Consider the following 17077-nt stretch of genomic DNA (forward strand, 5'->3'; position numbering starts at 1 on the left):
AGGAAGAACACTTTTTCATTAAGTTTCCACTTTAAAAAGTCCCCCTGGAGGAATTGCCAGGACAACTCAGAGGCCCCAAGCATCAAATAAACAACAAACAAAACTAGACCTACATTCCTTTGTAGAAATCTGCAAAAACAAGCAGAACAGCTTTGACATCAAGAATGCCATCAACTTATTGCCTCATGCAAAGAAGCATTTAATGTTATAAAGATATACATTGCCATCTTCAAATATTTTGGAGATTAGTCAGCAAAACTAATATTAAGATTTTTCAATTGTTTAAAAGCCACTCTTTAAGAAAGACTTTTAATAATGTGCTTCTAAAAATAAGCAGGCAGATGTCAGATTTATCTCCATTACCAGCAATAGTAGTAGCCATAAAAGAAGCAATTGTTTTGTAAAAGCTGTAGAAAAATACTATCAGTCAAGGTATTCCTAAAATATTCCTAAAATATTCACACCATGCAAAAATCAAGCATTTTGATTCTGTTTATCAACCAGTGCACTGACTAGATATAGTTCAACTACATGCACATTTCTGAAAGAAAGAAATAAAAACTCAATATATGCAATTGCCAAAAGACAAAAAGGTGGGCAAGGAAATAAATCTCTACATTCCTACTTTTTAAATCATTTTTAAAGGGATTTCTACCCTATAAAACAGCTCAAAATAATTTAAATGCACAAATTTATTAACCTAAGAGCCCAGAGAGAATCTAGGTTATCTTCAAGTGGTAGTACAAGTTGTGCATAGGAAAACATAAACACCTGCATGATTTTCCATGCACAAGACATACAGTATGCAGTTGTTATCAGAGGAAATACAAGCTATGTATATTTATTTATTACAGTACTATCTGCCCTTCAACGGGTTTCCAGCAAGATATAACTTATAAAAAGTTATAGTCCTTGATTTACAACTGGTTACTTAGTGGCTCTTCAATGTTACACCACCTCCCAAAAGGTATTTATGAACCAGATTCAAAGTTCTGATGGCCAGGTATATGATCATATTTTGACCGCTTAACAATTGTCCTGCATTTACAGGAAAACAATGATTTTTACCACAAAAAACTTTACTTGACCTTTACTTGTAACCAACATGATCTATAACCATAATTCCAGGCTCAATTTCAGTTATAAATTGAGAACTACCTGTATCACCTGTAATCTACAATTTCCTCAACAAATAAGATAATTAGAAAATTTGTTTGTTTGTTTATTATTTGGACTTATATGCCGCCCCTCTCCAAAGACTGGGGTGGCATATAAGTCCAAATAATAAATAAACAAATGTAATAAATAAATAAAAGTTGTACCAAATGCAGCATATCTACCTGCAAAATATATCAACTGACCGCCATGTGACAGCATAGAGTAGGAATTTTCTATCTGAAGTGCCATATAGTGGTGATTTGGACTTCTGAATCCCCAATTTGGTAAAATTATAGCTCCTGTTTGTTTCCTTCAAAGAAATTAAGGTTTCTGTAGGAATCCTGGAGATGCTGCAGTACATTCCTTTGGGAATTTAATTCCACCAATAATTTGTCAGCTATTCTGTCTGTTTATAAGAACTGAAGTAACTCCCAGTTAATTCCAACAGCCTTTTCAAAAGATCTACTCCTTTCCAATTTGCCAACCGATTTATTCCAGAACAGAAATATACAGAAATTTGAAATAGGAATAATTCAAGGTGCAGTCCACTTTCATTCAACTGATCAGGTAAAGGTACCACACTGAGTGTACCAGGGATTTATTGGACCAGATAAAATAGACAACACAGCAAACACAATTCTACTCTATTTAGTGAGTACGCTCTTGTGAGCCCTTCATTAGGCTAAACTGTGTGAACTACAAAATCCAGATAGCCACTAAAATTGTGGTGGCAGATTAAGAGTATACAGTATTGCTTTTACTACAAGTCTTCTGAACTGTTTCAATCCAGATCAACTTTAAAGACAAATCCCACTGACTCCTTGAATTCTTCAGGATTCTCAACCTTCAGCTGAATCCCTATCACATTTAAACGTCTGCCTCTAACAAAGGCAATACTCCTGATTTAGTACGATGGAGACTTCTAATAGGATGCTTGAATTAGCCAGGTGCAAGAGTAGGCCTCAATCAGTTTAGGGTGGTTTGCTTAACTATACCTCCCAGAAACTAATTAGGGCCCACAGGGTTGGCCTTCTCCAGGTCCTGTCAGCCAGACAATGTCGATTGGTGACAAGGCCGCATGGTAGGGCCTTCTCTGTAGCGGCTCCTGCTCTCTGGAACCAAATGCCCCAGGAGATCTGCACTGCCCTGACCCTCCTAGCCTTTCAGAAAGGCTTGAAAACCTGGCTCTGCTAGCAGGCCTGGGGACCTTGATCTATAAAGATATGAATGCTTTTAGTCAAGTCGGGGTGCATTTGTCCAAATTGAAAGGCTGGCATTGGTATTCCCCCCCCCCCAAGGTTTTTCTTTTCCTGCTTTGCTTACTTTTCTTTGCCTACTTTCAGAATGTAATCAACCTGAGCAGGTGAATGATGATCCTCTACACACACACACACACACACACACACACACCTCAGGCAAGGGCCGCAGTTGAGTTCCCAATTCGAAATAAGTCCTTCTCGTTTTTCCACACAAATAATATGTTCTCGGGTTGTACTTTCCCTCGGCCATTTCCTTGCTTTCTGCCAGAGAAAGGGCAAACGCAAACAATCCTTTCTATAAAGTCGTTTTTTAAAAAAAATCCACACACACACCAGAAAGGGAACACTGGGAGGGGATCCCTCGCGCTGCCTCCTCAGCAGAGCAGCCCGCCCGAAAGTTTACTCGGCTGCCCTTAACCAATGGCGGGTTGAGGCGGCGAGCCAGGCCTGTGATTTTGTTGTTTTGTGTCCCCCTCCCTTTTTTTTGCCCCCGCCTTTGCCAGTGAACTCATGAGTGAAATATGACATTCCTCCCGTAAAGAAAAGAGGGCGAGGAGGAAAGAGCGAGGGAGGGACGGAGGGGAGAAAATTTAAACCTGCAGGCGACGAACTCCGGGCTTTGAAGCCTTCCAGGTTTCAGAATCCGGGGATCGGAAAGGGCGGGGCCCACGCCGAGCTTTGCTGAAGTTTTCGGCTACTGCAAAGAGGAGCTCGGCGCCGGGGCAGTTTGCATTGCTGCCCTCCAGAAGACACCCGAAAGAGGGAGCTGATCGCAGCGGCCCAACGACTCTAGCCTCGCCGCGATGGGGGAGGACGGTGTGCAAGCGGAGAAGAGCAGCGCCTACGTTTCCCCCAACTCCGACGGGCCTCTGGATGCCAGCAATCCCAGCCCGGTGCCTTCGGGCAGCCGCAGCCCCAGCTTGTTGCCTCCCGTGCCGGGCGAGGCCATACGGGACAGCTCGCAAGTCAACGCCATCACGGTGCTGACCCTCCTGGACAAGCTGGTGAACATGCTGGACTCGGTGCAGGAGAAGCAGCAGAAGATGGAGCAGCGGCAGATCGACCTGGAGGGCTCGGTCAAGGGCATCCAGAGCGACCTGAGCAAGCTGTGCAAGAACCACACGTCCACCAGCAACACGGTGGCCAAGCTGCTGGAGAAGTCGCGCAAGGTCAGCGCCAACACGCGCGAGGTGCGCGACCGCATGGACCGCCAGTGCGCCCAGGTGAAGCGCTTGGAGCACAACCACGCGCAGCTCTTGCGCCGCAACCACTTCAAGGTGCTCATCTTCCAGGTCAGTATGCGCGATTTGGAGAGGGAGGGGGGTTGAAGGTTTTGAGGAGTGGTGGGTTTGGGACGGGCCCAAAGAAATTATCCTTCCTGTTGAGTTTTTGAAAAAGTAGAGTTGTTGCGAATTAAACGTGGCACAAAGTGTGTGGGGGGGGGGGGATACCTTCTTCTTCCTTGTGGGGAAAAGTGGACTACAAGAACAAGGGGGCACAATCTGAGGTTAGTTGGGGGAAAGATCAGAAGCAACGTGACAAAATATTATTTTGCTGAAAGAGTAGTAGATGCTTGGAACAAACTTCCAGCAGACGTGGTTGGTAAATCCACAGTAACTGAATTTAAACATGCCTGGGATAAACATATATCCATCCTAAGATAAAATACAGGAAATGGTATAAGGGCAGACTAGATAGACCCTGAGGTCGTTTTCTGCCGTCAATCTTCTATGTTTCTACCAACTTAATCAAAAGTTGTCTCTAAGTTACAATTCAGCCCAATATTTAGATTGATGAAATGAATTTTGCTTGATTTTTACAACCTTTCTTACCACAGTTAAGTGAATCACTGCAGTTTCTAAGTTAGTACCCTACATCAGTGTTTCCCAACCTTGGCAACTTGAAGATATTTGGACTTCAACTCCCAGAATTCCCCAGCCAGCAAATGCTGGCTGGGGAATTCTGGGAGTTGAAGTCCAGATCTCTTCAAGGTGCCAAGGTTGGGAAACACTGCCCTACATGGTGGTTAAGTGAATCTAGCTTTCCCATTGACTTTGCTTGCAAAAGATGATTTACATGTTCCCAGGACCTCAACAGTCATAAATATGAGCCAGTTACCGAGTGTCTGAATTTTTATCAGATGACCACGGAGATGCTTGCAATGGTTGTAAGTGTGAAAAATGGTCATAAGTCACTTTTTTCCAATGCTGTTGTAATTTTGAACGGACACTAAACAAATGTTGCAAGTCAAGGATTACCCCTATTGCAATCAGTGCAGCTCTCACACTTTCCCCTCATTGCATATTATTGATTCTTTCATTTTTAGTATGTTTTGAGTATTATTTTCCCCTTGCTGACAACTTTATACATGGAACATGCTCAAAATATCTAATAAATTGGAAGATTTTGAAGCCTTGCTGAAATTCATTATGCCGAAACTGAAAAATATATACAGTATATGAATCAACATAAATCTAGGCTCCCAAATTCCATCAAGAGCTGCATTTATAGGCTCTGGAAAAAATTATTAGTAACTGCTGCAGCCCCACCCAGCCTAGCTGTTGGCAAATACTTCCGGCTGGATTCTCCTCTAAAATGATTCCTTTTTCCACATCCAGCAACACCAACCACAGGCAACAACAACTGCCTGGTGTATTGAAGCCAAAGTATGTCTGTCTGGACTCAGTGGAATTTACTCCCAAATTACTTTGCTGGGGATTGATATTTGATTAGCATCTTCTCAATTGCATAAGTAAATGAATCACTGCCCCTGCATTTGTTTTCTAGTAAAGGTTTTTTGTGTTTTTTAAATCACTTTGTATTTTTCATGTATGGCAATGCAATCTCTTCATCAAATGGGTAACACAAAATAAAGATAGACTTACTTCCTAAAGTATCTGCCCCACCTTCCATAGAAATAAGATCAGCAATCAAATCCAAGCTTTCAAGCTGTGCTAGGTTGTAATTTTACATGGAAAATAAGGCCCAGTTTAAAAGATTGGCAGTGTTTTCTTCCTCTTTATTAAATATTTTCTTCCTTAACTCATGATTGGAGTTTAAATTTCATGCCTCCCTTTTTTACTGTTGACATTAATCTGTCTATTTGGGGCTTTAAAGTACACAGAAGGTTGTTCTTAGGATATAAATATTTGACATCTTCATTGTGATGATGATTCTAACTCTTTCTGTTCTTCTAAATTGTTGTTTTTAAAAGTTTTGCAATAGTATTTCTATGCATTATCCTTCCTTCTATAACTTCTATGTCTGTTGATGAAACCCAAAGTTTCTATCATATACTGTATATCTGAAGTAAAACATCTTGGACCTGTGGCTGCAATTTAATGTTGCTAATTATAATGTTAAGCAACATTGTCTGATTAACTGAACAGTAAATAAAAGCACTACAGGAGTGCCCCTCCTAAAAGTTTTCCTTCTCCTTATGCCATCTTTCATCTTAGTTTGAATTTTTTAAAGGGGTGTTTGATTCTTCGCATGTTAAAAATAATCTACTGAACAGAGTGGGCCTTATTCCCTTTTTTAGCCATTAGCCAAACAAAATTGCCAAACAAAATTGCTACTATTTAGAGCTATCCAGTAAATAAATAAATCAGGATTGAGTAACTGCTGGGCTTTCAGGTATGCATAAGTTATAATGCTCAGCATCCCTTAATATTGGACTAAAGTATCGATTGGGGTTTCATAGGGTGACCAAAACAAGATAAGTAAGGGAGGAAGGATACAGGTGTAGTTATTATTATTATTATTATTATTATTATTATTATTATTATTATTATTAATTATGGTGGGTGAGAGCAAAGCAGGCTGGAAAACATTTTTTAAAAAGCTTGGGAACCTTGTCTAAACTTCTGATGGGTTACAGATGGTGCCTCTTTTATTTAACTTTGAGAATGAAAATGCTCCAAAAGCTATGTTCCCATTCCCTTTACCTGTTCTGTTATTCATCCTTGAACAAGAGCATCCTTAAATTTAAAAAAAGGACAAATTAATTATCTCATCATTAAGGAACACATGCATTGTGTTTATATTAAAATCTTCTGGACAGAATAATGTTGAGGTCTGTGTAGCATCTCTACATTTACATCAATCTCTTTTTTCCATTCCATGTAAAGAAGCCAGACGATATAACAATTGCATGTTTAAATTCCAATGAAGTAAGAGGATGGCACTTGAGGGCAGCAGACAGGGGTTGTGGTTTGTCCTTATGGCATCCATGATCTTCTGTTGCCAGTCATCCAGCAATCTGCCTGATCGTTGCCCACAACTTGTTTCAATTCATTTGGTGATTTGTGTTGCATAAACAGAGCGATGCTTTTTCACCTACTGTATATACTGGAGTCAAACTCTATGAGAGACGCCTCTTTTTCTGGCAAGGGCTCGCTGTCTCCCAGCATCTGGCATGTCTAATAAAGCAAGTTAGACAAAATATAGTCAGGAGACAACAAGCAAATTGGTATGAACAGCTGCAGGGGTGGGATTGGCCAGGTGAGCTCTTGGGCAGAACAGCTGGAACAAAGCCAATATCATGCCATTGTCCAACACCTCTACTTGCCTCCAGAGTTTGTGGATGCTCCAGCACTAAAGATTTTTTTAAGAACATGAATTGTAGGGTGGTGCATGCATTCAAAATGTTTCAGATGAGTACAGTATTTCATAGAAGAATGAGCAGAGCACGATACCACTGCTCTTTATTCAGTGAGCTCCATATTTTTTCAGGTTCTGCAGAAGCCTGAAAAAACTGCAGCTACTTTTGAATCCTTCAAGTACCTGCAACTTATTTTTTCAGAGCCAGAGGAAAGCCTGAAAAAGTGGGACTGGTTGGATGAAGAGAGCAATTACAGGGTCCAGAGCAATTCTTCCTAATATCTTCGGAAGTAAGGACAGACCTAATAAGCATCTATAATATGCCAGCCTCAGCTCTATTTTAGAATGTTAGAAAGTTCAATATATTTCACTCTTTCTGTCAGAAGTCATGCTGGAAATTGTAAATCAATCCAAACAGTTGATTATGGATTTTCAAGGCAAGGAACTTTTTAAAATTGTTTGGAAGGTAGCCAACTGCTTGAAACAAAGCAATTAATTAATTGAAGTCATTAAAATGGGAAGACAAGCCATTTTACAGCTGTTCTTTTGTGTAATCTTTCCAGGAAAAGCAGGGATGGTAATTTCCAAATCTAGTTATATGGTACTTAAATGATAAAGCAGCTTTCCTTCAGCTTATACATTGGGCACCGATTCTCATTTCAACTCAAAAAAGGGGGTGATTCACACTTTCTTTTCCGATTATCCAGCACTGATACTTCAAGCAGGTTGCCAGAGAGATTGCAATGGGTGTCTTGCTCTCAGTGGGTTGGAGGGGCATGCTTAGGATTCTTGACATTCTCCTAGCAGTGAGAAGTACCAGAGGGAAACTACAATCAAGAGTATACTTGGAACATATTTGACTTGAAGTCAATGGGCTTACTTCCAAAGAAGAATGCATAGGGTTTGGTGATTGGTTGAATCTCTCTAGAATTACATCCAGCATTACCACCCCCAGTCTTCAAAGAAGGGCTGCATACAAATCTAGTAAATAATAATTACACATTTTTAAGAAATAGAATAAACCACTTTTTTTTTCATTTTCATGGATGAAGAACAGTTTTATCTCAAAGCATAATGCAAGTCACTATCTGTTCTATGTATATAAATGTGAAAAGCTACACAGTTTACAGCTATCATCTTTGAAATAGTCACAATTAGTAGTACTTCAGAAAATGTATTTGTGGGTGTCTTTTTGTCATAAGATTACTTAAACAGAACTTTATCCAACTATCACTGAAGATGTTACCTAGTTGGTCTAAAGCAAACAACCAAACTCAGAAAGCACAAATGATTCCACAGGACTTTATTCAATTTGGCACCCTCCAACAACTTAGTGTTAAAACTACAGCTCCCAGAATTTATAGCTTGCAGTTCTTTATTTGTCCAAGAACATGGAGAGCTGTATTTTCAATGCATTTGAAGGACATCAGGTAACAGGTCCAAAAGAGAGGACAGCGTCCCTTAATGTCTCCATTTGGGGCCAGTTGTTTCATTAGTCACCAAAATAATCTATTATTATCTCTTTGTTGAGCCCATCCAGCATCTCAAAATGTCAAACTATTGCTGAAGAAACTACAATACGATGGAATATGTCAGATATCCATTTTACAGAATCACCAAACAATGTATTGAGCTCCCATTTCTTATGGAGTTTCTGTGCTTCATTTATTCATTCAAAGTATTTTTATCCCACTCTAAAAAGCCAAAGGGAAAAAAGCAAAATAGGAATGAACTTATAAAGTTAAATCATAATCATTTTAATAACTAGGTAAATCAGGGATTGGCAACCTTAAACACTCAAAAAGCCATTTGTATCCAAATGGCTGCAAAAACCTTTTGACATCTAAAATGAAGATAACACTGGAAAAAATGAAGGTATCATTTTTTAACTTTCGTGCTTTGTATAAAAAAACCTATAGCATGTTGCATTTATGAAATCAGTGATCTGCTACAGAGAAAACACATTTTTATTTCTGCAATGCCCATTAATTTATAAGATGGTAAAAAGCTTTCCAGATCAAACTAAAGCAGCGGTTTTCAAACATTTTGTCTCAGGACATCTTTACATTCTTAAAAATATCAAGGACTTCAGAGAGCTGTGATTGGTGTGTGTGTTTACCTATTGATATTTGCTGTTAGAAATTAAAACTGATGCATTTTTAAATGCACTAATTTAATTTTGCAGGAACCTCCCCCCCCAAATAAAAGGTCTCAGGGACCCCCAAGGAGCCCAAATCACACTTTGAGAACCACCGAACTAAAAGATAATCAGACCCAATGTTCTGTTCTGACAAAAAGTCTATTAGATAGACACAAGAATTCCAGAAGCAGCTCCTTAATGCAAGAATACCATCCTGCTCATATTTGCCAGCAATTCGAAATGAAAAAGCTAACTGTTCTTGAAATTGAAGATTTCATACTAGTACTAAAGCCGCTAAAGAGGAAGAAAGGTGCCCATGTATACTTTTTCCATGCCAGGTATAATTTTATGCAGATCTATCTGATCTCCCCACCAAAAGCTAAACAACCCTGATTGTTGCAATGTGTCCTCATATAGATACTCCTTGCTCAACAATGATAATTGGGACTAGAAATTCTGTAAAACACAATGACACCTAACCATGCTGCTTAATGACAGAAGTTCCAGCAGTCCCAAATTACCCTCATTAGGCAAATCACAGCAGATTGTTAAGCCAGCACCTCATATGACCACAAATTCTGACTTCCTACTGGCTTCCCCATTGATTTTGTTTGTGGAAAGCTCGGAGGGTAGATATCAAATAGTGATAACATGACCTCAGGCCATTGCAACAACCAGAACTTCAAGGAACGGTCATACTCAGCATCATTTAGCCCCACTGCAAGTTTTGACAGCCACTGAATAATGGCCATTAACCAAAGACCACCTACGAGAATTGCTTCAACCCCGCTACTTGATTTGGCTGTTTTTTTGTGTGATTTCTTGGCCACATATCAGGAAATGGGAAGAATGACTTCATTGTCCACAATTATAAATCCACTAGATTCATATTTTTCCCCCTGAAAAACAGCATTCTCGCCATCTAGCTGGTGATTAGTCAGCAAGGAAATTAATAAACGATCATTTTTCACCTCCATTCCATATCAGAATTTTCCAAGCTGCCATAAAATAAAACTTCACAAGCAACTCCTGATCAGTCCAATTGTACCAACAGCATGAACACTGAAAGACATGTTTGTGCTGAAAATGCTTCTTCCTCTACCCAGTGGATGTTGTTCAATTTCTACATCGCTGCTCACACACAACAACCACTCAACACAGTTTGTGTTAGAATGTAATCACATGGATACACATTTTCTAGCTCAGAGCAATGCCAGTGTCTGTATTTGTTTCCTCATATGACATTTTCTTCTAGGATGCATAGCTTTTAGAGGAAGTGCCTATGCCAAGTTGCTTTATTGAACATGCAGAGTCTCACTGCATCAGATAAACAGCATTTTGTTTTATCTGCCCCAGTGGGTAGAAAAGAGAGAGTATGCTGGGAGATTCATTTGAGCTGTTTTAAGTTCATTTAATTCTGAAGTAGGATTTAGTACATGGGGAATATCTTGCTTTCGTTTTTTAAAAGATTGAGCCTTTTTCTCTTAAAAGCTTTCCAGAAGCAGGTATTCCGTAACTCTAGAACAGTGTTTCCCAATCTTGAAGATATTTGGACTTCAACTCCCAGAATTCCCCAGCCAGCAAATGCTGGCTGGGGAATTCTGGGAGTTGGAGTCTAGATATCTTCAAGTTGCCAAGGTTGGGAAACACTGCTCTAGAAGATAGAGAGGTTAAGACAGTGATGGCGAACCTTTTTTCTCTCAGGTGCCAAAAGAGCGTGGGCTTGCACTATCGCACATGCAAAAATGCCCACACCCATAATTCAATGCCTGGGGAGGGCGAAAACAGTTTCCCCCGCCCCCCAGAGGCCCTCTGGAGGACCAAAACAGCCTGTTTCCCCACTTCTTGTGGGCCCAGTAGGCTCATGTTTTGCCCTCCCCAGGCTCCAAATCTAAAGGCTTCCCTGGAGCCAAGGGAGGGTAAGAATGCCCTCCCCCATCCCCCGGGGGTGCTCTTGAAGCCAAAAATGCCCTCCCAGAGCCTCTGTGTGAGCCAAAAATCAGATGGCCGGTACTCATATGCACATTGGAGCTGAGCTAGGGCAACGGTTTGCATGCCAGCAGATATGGCTCCGTGTGCCACCTGTGGCACCAGTGCCATAGGTTCGTCATCACTGGGTTAAGCGATTTTGAAAAGGTTCTTAAGGTGCTTAAAGGCATTGAGGGGGGTGCTACAGGTGCATTCAGGCACTTTTACTCCTTCAAATGCAAACTGTTGTGTGGCCTTAATGTCTTGGCATATTATGCAAGCGGGTGGGTGGCAGGGAAGCAACTTTAATGTAAAGCACTGTCCATCTGGTTTCACTTTAAAACAGTTTGCAATCTGTTTCCCAAACACACATTGCAAATGAGAGGCACAGTGCTTTTGATCTCCAGCAGGTGTGCAGCTTTACTGCACTTTTTGGGTGTTGCTGAAAGGGCCACCCTCGGTTTCTGGAAGTATTTCAGGGATAGCCACTTTAAAAGCAGTTTGAAAAGAAGGTTGGAATTTAAAAATGAAGTCTTCTAATTAATTTTATGGTTATAAAGCAGTTCACAGTTTATGTTATTTATAAACCCAAATTAACTATTTTATATTGTTAAATTTGTTTATTAGATCAATTTATATGGTGGCCTGTCTCGTAAACGTGGCTCTAGCCAGCTTGATCAATTCCATACTATCAAGTCTTAATGACCAACCACATGTTAAAAACAATATAAACACTATAAAAACATGTTCATGTTAGTTAATAACTAACTATGTTTAGTTCATAATTTAACTAACTACTACAACAGTGTTTATTGTTAATTAATTTAATAATTATTGTTTAATAATACTGATCCAGACTGTGTCATCTCACAATTGAGTTGCAGCTTTAAAATAAATTTAGAAAATTGCGATCCAAATAAAACTCCTTCCTGTATGTACTCTTTTATGTAAATACCAGTGCTCATGGAAACACCTGAGACTCTTAAAGAAAGAAAGCAGCAGACAGAACTGTTGCCATGGCGATATCTTGATAGTTGGCAACGGAAACTGGAAGGATCTAGCAGGCTGAGCCTGACCTACTATAGACTACTGGACCTCAGTTTACAAAGATGCTTTATAGAATAAAGTTGATGATCTGCAGCCCTATAGAAGGACTAGAGGTAGACAAAAACCTTTAGTCTTTACTTTAATGACTGGATTTTTGCAGCCCCATTCAGGTACTTATATTGAAATATATAGTACAGTATATGGCCTGCAGAGTCGTGTTTCTTTCAACTTAATTAGAAAAGTCCTACAGTACATAGAAACATAGAAGACTGACGGCAGAAAAAGACCTCATGGTCCATCTAGTCTGCCCTTATACTACGGTATTTCCTGTATTTTATCTTAGAATGGATATATGTTTATCCCAGGCATGTTTAAATTCATTTACTGTGGATTTACCAACCACGTCTGCTGGGAGTTTGTTCCAAGGATCTACTACTCTTTCAGTAAAATAATATTTTCTCACGTCGCTTTTGATATTCAGACCTTTGATAACTTTGATCTATCTCTGGAAACATGGATCTCGTGTTGGAGAAACAGAGGGAGAAAAAGAAAAAGAGCAGCCGAATCAGCAGCTCTGAGAGGGGGGAAAAGTTTTTTTCCCATTTCTGCTGCAAAGGAAATGAATGGACGTATGCCCAGGCACTCTACTTTTTTTAGAAGTCTTTTGAGAAACTCAGCTGTGCTAAAAGATCTGCTTATAAAACCCAACTTGGTGGCTTTTTTTAACAGGATCAGCGGTTTGCATACCATCCCCTTTTTTAGCAGTAGTCTGGATTACATAGAATCTAAATTTGAATCAAGTTTACGAGACATTCCGCTTAGCTCTGAAAAGAGGAGGGAATTTGGAAGGTTTTATGCAGATTTGATGTGTGCCTAGCTTACATTTGTTTTCACGTTTAACAACTCGTGTTCCATTAGATGGCAATTCTTTAAATATATCAAGAGGGCCTTGCAGAAAATGTTTGGTGTGCTGACATGCTAATCTCTTCTCCATTCATCCTGGAAGGAAGAGCCTCCACCTTGCTTTTTCATTGTTCTCCTCACCCTGTTTTCTCATCTAAAACCAAAGAAAGAGGATAATCTTTTCTTTTCTTTTTTTGCTGGGCAAAAACAGGGCAAACTATACATTTTCACTATTCTATATAAACTTTTTTAAAAGGATAGGAAGAACCAGCCAGAATGTCCACAATTTCCTACTGCTTTGTTTTGTTTTAAATCCAGAAAATAGAGATCTACAGTATTTTGATTGATAGGAGAGATAAGGAAAATTATTTGAATCAAAAATTATGACAAAGGGACAGCCACCTGTCTGGAATGGTATACAATTTCTTGCTTGAACAGGGGATTGGACTAGAAGATCTCCATGTCCTTTCCAACTCTGTTATTCTATTATCTGCTGTTGCTTGATTTTGCTTCAAGTTGTAGCCAATGGTGGGATTCAAATAATGTAACAATTGGTTCGACCAGGGCAAGGCTGGCTGGTGGGGGAGGCATGACCCATCCCCATCTCCATCTCCACCGCATACATGGGACAAGCCTCCCGCCCAGCCAGCCCGACACTGGGTGAACCGGTTGTTAAATTCCCCCCACCCCACCCCCCGGCTATCAAAGTGGATCCTGGGGGCTGCGTTGTACTGCAATGAAGAAACAGGTAACATAGCAGCTGGCATGAGAGGAGGAGGAGCAGGGAGAAGAAAAAAGGAAAGCGGCCTTCTTCTTCCCTCACACTGGCTGCTCCATTACCCGTTTCTCCGTTGCCGCTCCCAGTATCCACTTTGATAGCAGGGGGTGGGTAATTTAACAAGCAGTTTGTTCTAACTGATGTGAACCGTCTGAATCCCACCACTGGACTTGTAGCCTAGCCTAACCTCCTTGGTTTTCCTGTGTGTTATGAAACCTCAGATGTACTGTAGGTGATACCTTGTATTACGAACTTAATTGGTTCTGGGACGAGGTTTGTAAGGTGAAAAGTTTGTAAGACGAAACAATGTTTCCCATAGGAATCAATGAAAAAGCGATTAATGCGTGCAAGCCCAAAATTCACCCCTTTTGCCAGCTGAAGTGCCCATTTTTGCGCTGCTGGGATTCCCCTGAGGCTCCCCTCCATGGGAAACCCCACCTCTGAACTTCCATGTTTTTGTGATGCTGCAGGGGAATCCCAGCAGCGCAAAAATGGGCGCTTCGCTGGCAACAGAAGTCTGGAGGCGGGGTTTCTCAGTGGCAGCGGCTTGGGTTTGTAAGGTGAAAATAGTTTGGAAGAAGAGGCAAAAAAATCTTAAACCCCGGGTTTGTATCTTGAAAAGTTTGTATGACGAGGGGTTTGTAAGATGAGATATCACTGTATATCTGGAATAAAAGGGGCAGAGTAAAATTCTCATCATTTGGCCAACTCTGGGAGTGCCTTTGGCTGGTTGCATAATGTGTGCTGAGACTGTATGAAAGTTCAGCATTTGGGATGAGCTTTATATGATAAGAAATACAGAATCACGCTCCAGCTGTTGCAGCACTCCATGACTTGTGGTTTGAAACCTTTCTGGAAGGTGAAATGGCTCCATCATGGGGAATGGAGATGCAAGAGAGAAGATCCACCTCCTGCTGCTCTTCCTTTCTTCTAAGCCTCTTCTGGATATAAGCGATATCCCTGCTTTGCTACTGTCTTGGGGCATTTTGTAAGATTGGGATCAGAACAGACCAGTATTGGGTTGCTACCGGCATGAATAAGGATGGCGCACAAGTTAGGTGCGCATGCAGCTTCACTTCTACGTGCATGTGTGTGCATCCCAGTGTGGTTTTGCTTCTGTGCAAAATCTTGCAAGGGGACATGCATGAGAGAGAGATTTCGGTGATTTTTTGCTTCTGCACATGCTTGGAAGCAAAAAAATTGCCAAAATTTGAGTGCATCCCCTTGCAAGATTTTGCTTCCTGGGCATGTGCAGAGGTAAATATATGCTGGAATGCAAGCACACACACATAGGAGAAGTGCAGTGCATCGGTAGCAGCAGGTATGGGAATCTGCCCCTGGGACAGACCCATATAGCCAAGTAGGGCCTCAAGTGGCTAAGCATGTTTTTGAAACTTTACGCTCCTGTACCATGTCAGAATTGTTCTGGCATTTGAGCATACGCATGAGTATGTTAGCACCCATAGATAGATAAGCCATTTTTTGACATCTCATGATACATGCGAAAATTACGGGAGTGGCTGATCTATTTGGTTCCCAGAGTTTACAGTTTTCTCTTCTTAGTCTGTCCAAGGAACAGTCCTGCCACACCCCAGAAAAAATGATAAACATTGCTATAATGTTCCAATCCCTTCCCCTTCCTGTTCTCTTTGTCTAAAGGTCATCCCCAGACCAAAATTCTTACAATAATCTCTGTTACCTAAATCTAGTTTGAAACGTCTATTAAGTTATTTAGACCACTGTCTGATACCTATAAAGAAAGAAAACGAAAGGGAGGCAGAGAAGAAATGCTAAAAGCAAATACATCTAGCACATTGCAGTTTCATTTCGGAGTCCCTTTGAAATATCCGACAAATAACTGACACTTTTTCTCCTCTCTAAACAGTTCTAAACTCTGCAGGCGAGGACAAAGAACCTGTGTCTGCTTAGTGTGCGGTTTCAGTTTAGCTCTTGATTTTTTTGAAAAAAAAGCAAGCTCATTAAATGCGAGACTGTGTGTTCCTCCAAGGCCCTTGTTTAGCAACAAATGGATGTGGAAATAAATATGCATACATTTCGTGCTTGTAAGGAGCCACTCCTCTAGTTAGTTCGTGTGGTTAGAATTTACTGCTGGTGGTCGGTGAAATGTTGAGATTATGAGATATACAAAGGAGTGGATTTAAGCTTGTTATTTCTCACTGTTTTGACGCAGGCATCTGGAAGTTAAGAGAATTCAAATCTGCCTTTTCCTGACTATATGCAAGCTTCTGTTATCTTTCCGCATCTACTTATAAGGAGGAATATTCCTTCATGAGACACAGAATAAGTGAGAAAATGATCCACATATTTTTGAAACAGCGAGGGCTGTTCCTGAGTCCAAGTGCAAAATTTTACTGTGGGGTATCACTGAAGGCTCTTAGTCAGGGGTGAGTTCTAATTTAACTCATTGTCAGTTCGCTTCCTCCCAGTGTTGAAAAATCTGGGGAGGGGGATTTAAAAGCCGAAAACAAAATGGCGACTGCATGTAGAGTGCCAGAAACTCAGCTTCTGCACATGCTCAGAAGAAAATAAAATAAAAATAAATCAATTTTTTTTAAAAAGATGGTGGCACCCACGGACCAGCACTGATCAAACTGGTTCCATGATGGCATCTTGCCGTCACCAACAGGTCACTACCAGTTTGGGTGATCCGGTCCAAACTAGGAGGAACCTTCCTCTGCTCTTAGTGAAATAGGCCTATTGACAAATATTTGAAGCTTATTATGATATGTTAAGGAAATATGTGAGTCTTCCTCCTGTTGACTGGATCCATATTATCTTTTTGGCCTTGTTACCTAAATAGCTTGTCATTGCTTTCTTCCCAGAGGTTTTCTGGATCTCCCCATTGTCTGCAGTGCTGGGATTCCCATGTAGTCAGCTCTCCAGATTTTAAACAGAGCCAATGCTGTTGAGTTTCAGAGATCAGTCAGGATTGTTAGGAGCCCCCACCTCCTCTTTTTCTTTTGGATTAATGTAACTCATTCGGAGAGATCTTCAGAGAGCTATTATGGCTCGTTTAATACAGGATGCAGAAGACTGTCACAATCACTTCTTTTTAGCTCTTCTGAGTGGGATATTAAACATAAGATGAGAAAGGAGAACCCCTCCCAGTACTTCAGCCTAAGCTTTCAGAATGAGGTGAAGAGATAATCAAAACCTTGAGACAGGCAGGAGGAGTTGAATATAGTGGTGGGACATTGTCCT

At 40.7% G+C, this 17077-nt stretch overlaps 1 protein-coding gene across 1 annotated transcript in view; it reads left to right on the plus strand.

Annotated features, from left to right (window-relative positions):
* The first annotated feature begins 2895 nt into the window (after nt 1-2895).
* The window catches only part of CAVIN2 (caveolae associated protein 2), a 28693-nt gene continuing 14511 nt past the window's right edge, over nt 2896-17077 (plus strand). Inside the window, exon 1 of the mRNA XM_070732148.1 lies at nt 2896-3709. Within this exon, the coding sequence (XP_070588249.1) occupies nt 3221-3709 (489 nt within the window). The 5' untranslated portion in view covers nt 2896-3220. The remainder of the gene's footprint in view (nt 3710-17077) is intronic.

Source organism: Erythrolamprus reginae, chromosome 1 (genome assembly GCF_031021105.1).
Source record: "Erythrolamprus reginae isolate rEryReg1 chromosome 1, rEryReg1.hap1, whole genome shotgun sequence".
NCBI classification, from domain to species: domain Eukaryota; kingdom Metazoa; phylum Chordata; class Lepidosauria; order Squamata; family Dipsadidae; genus Erythrolamprus; species Erythrolamprus reginae.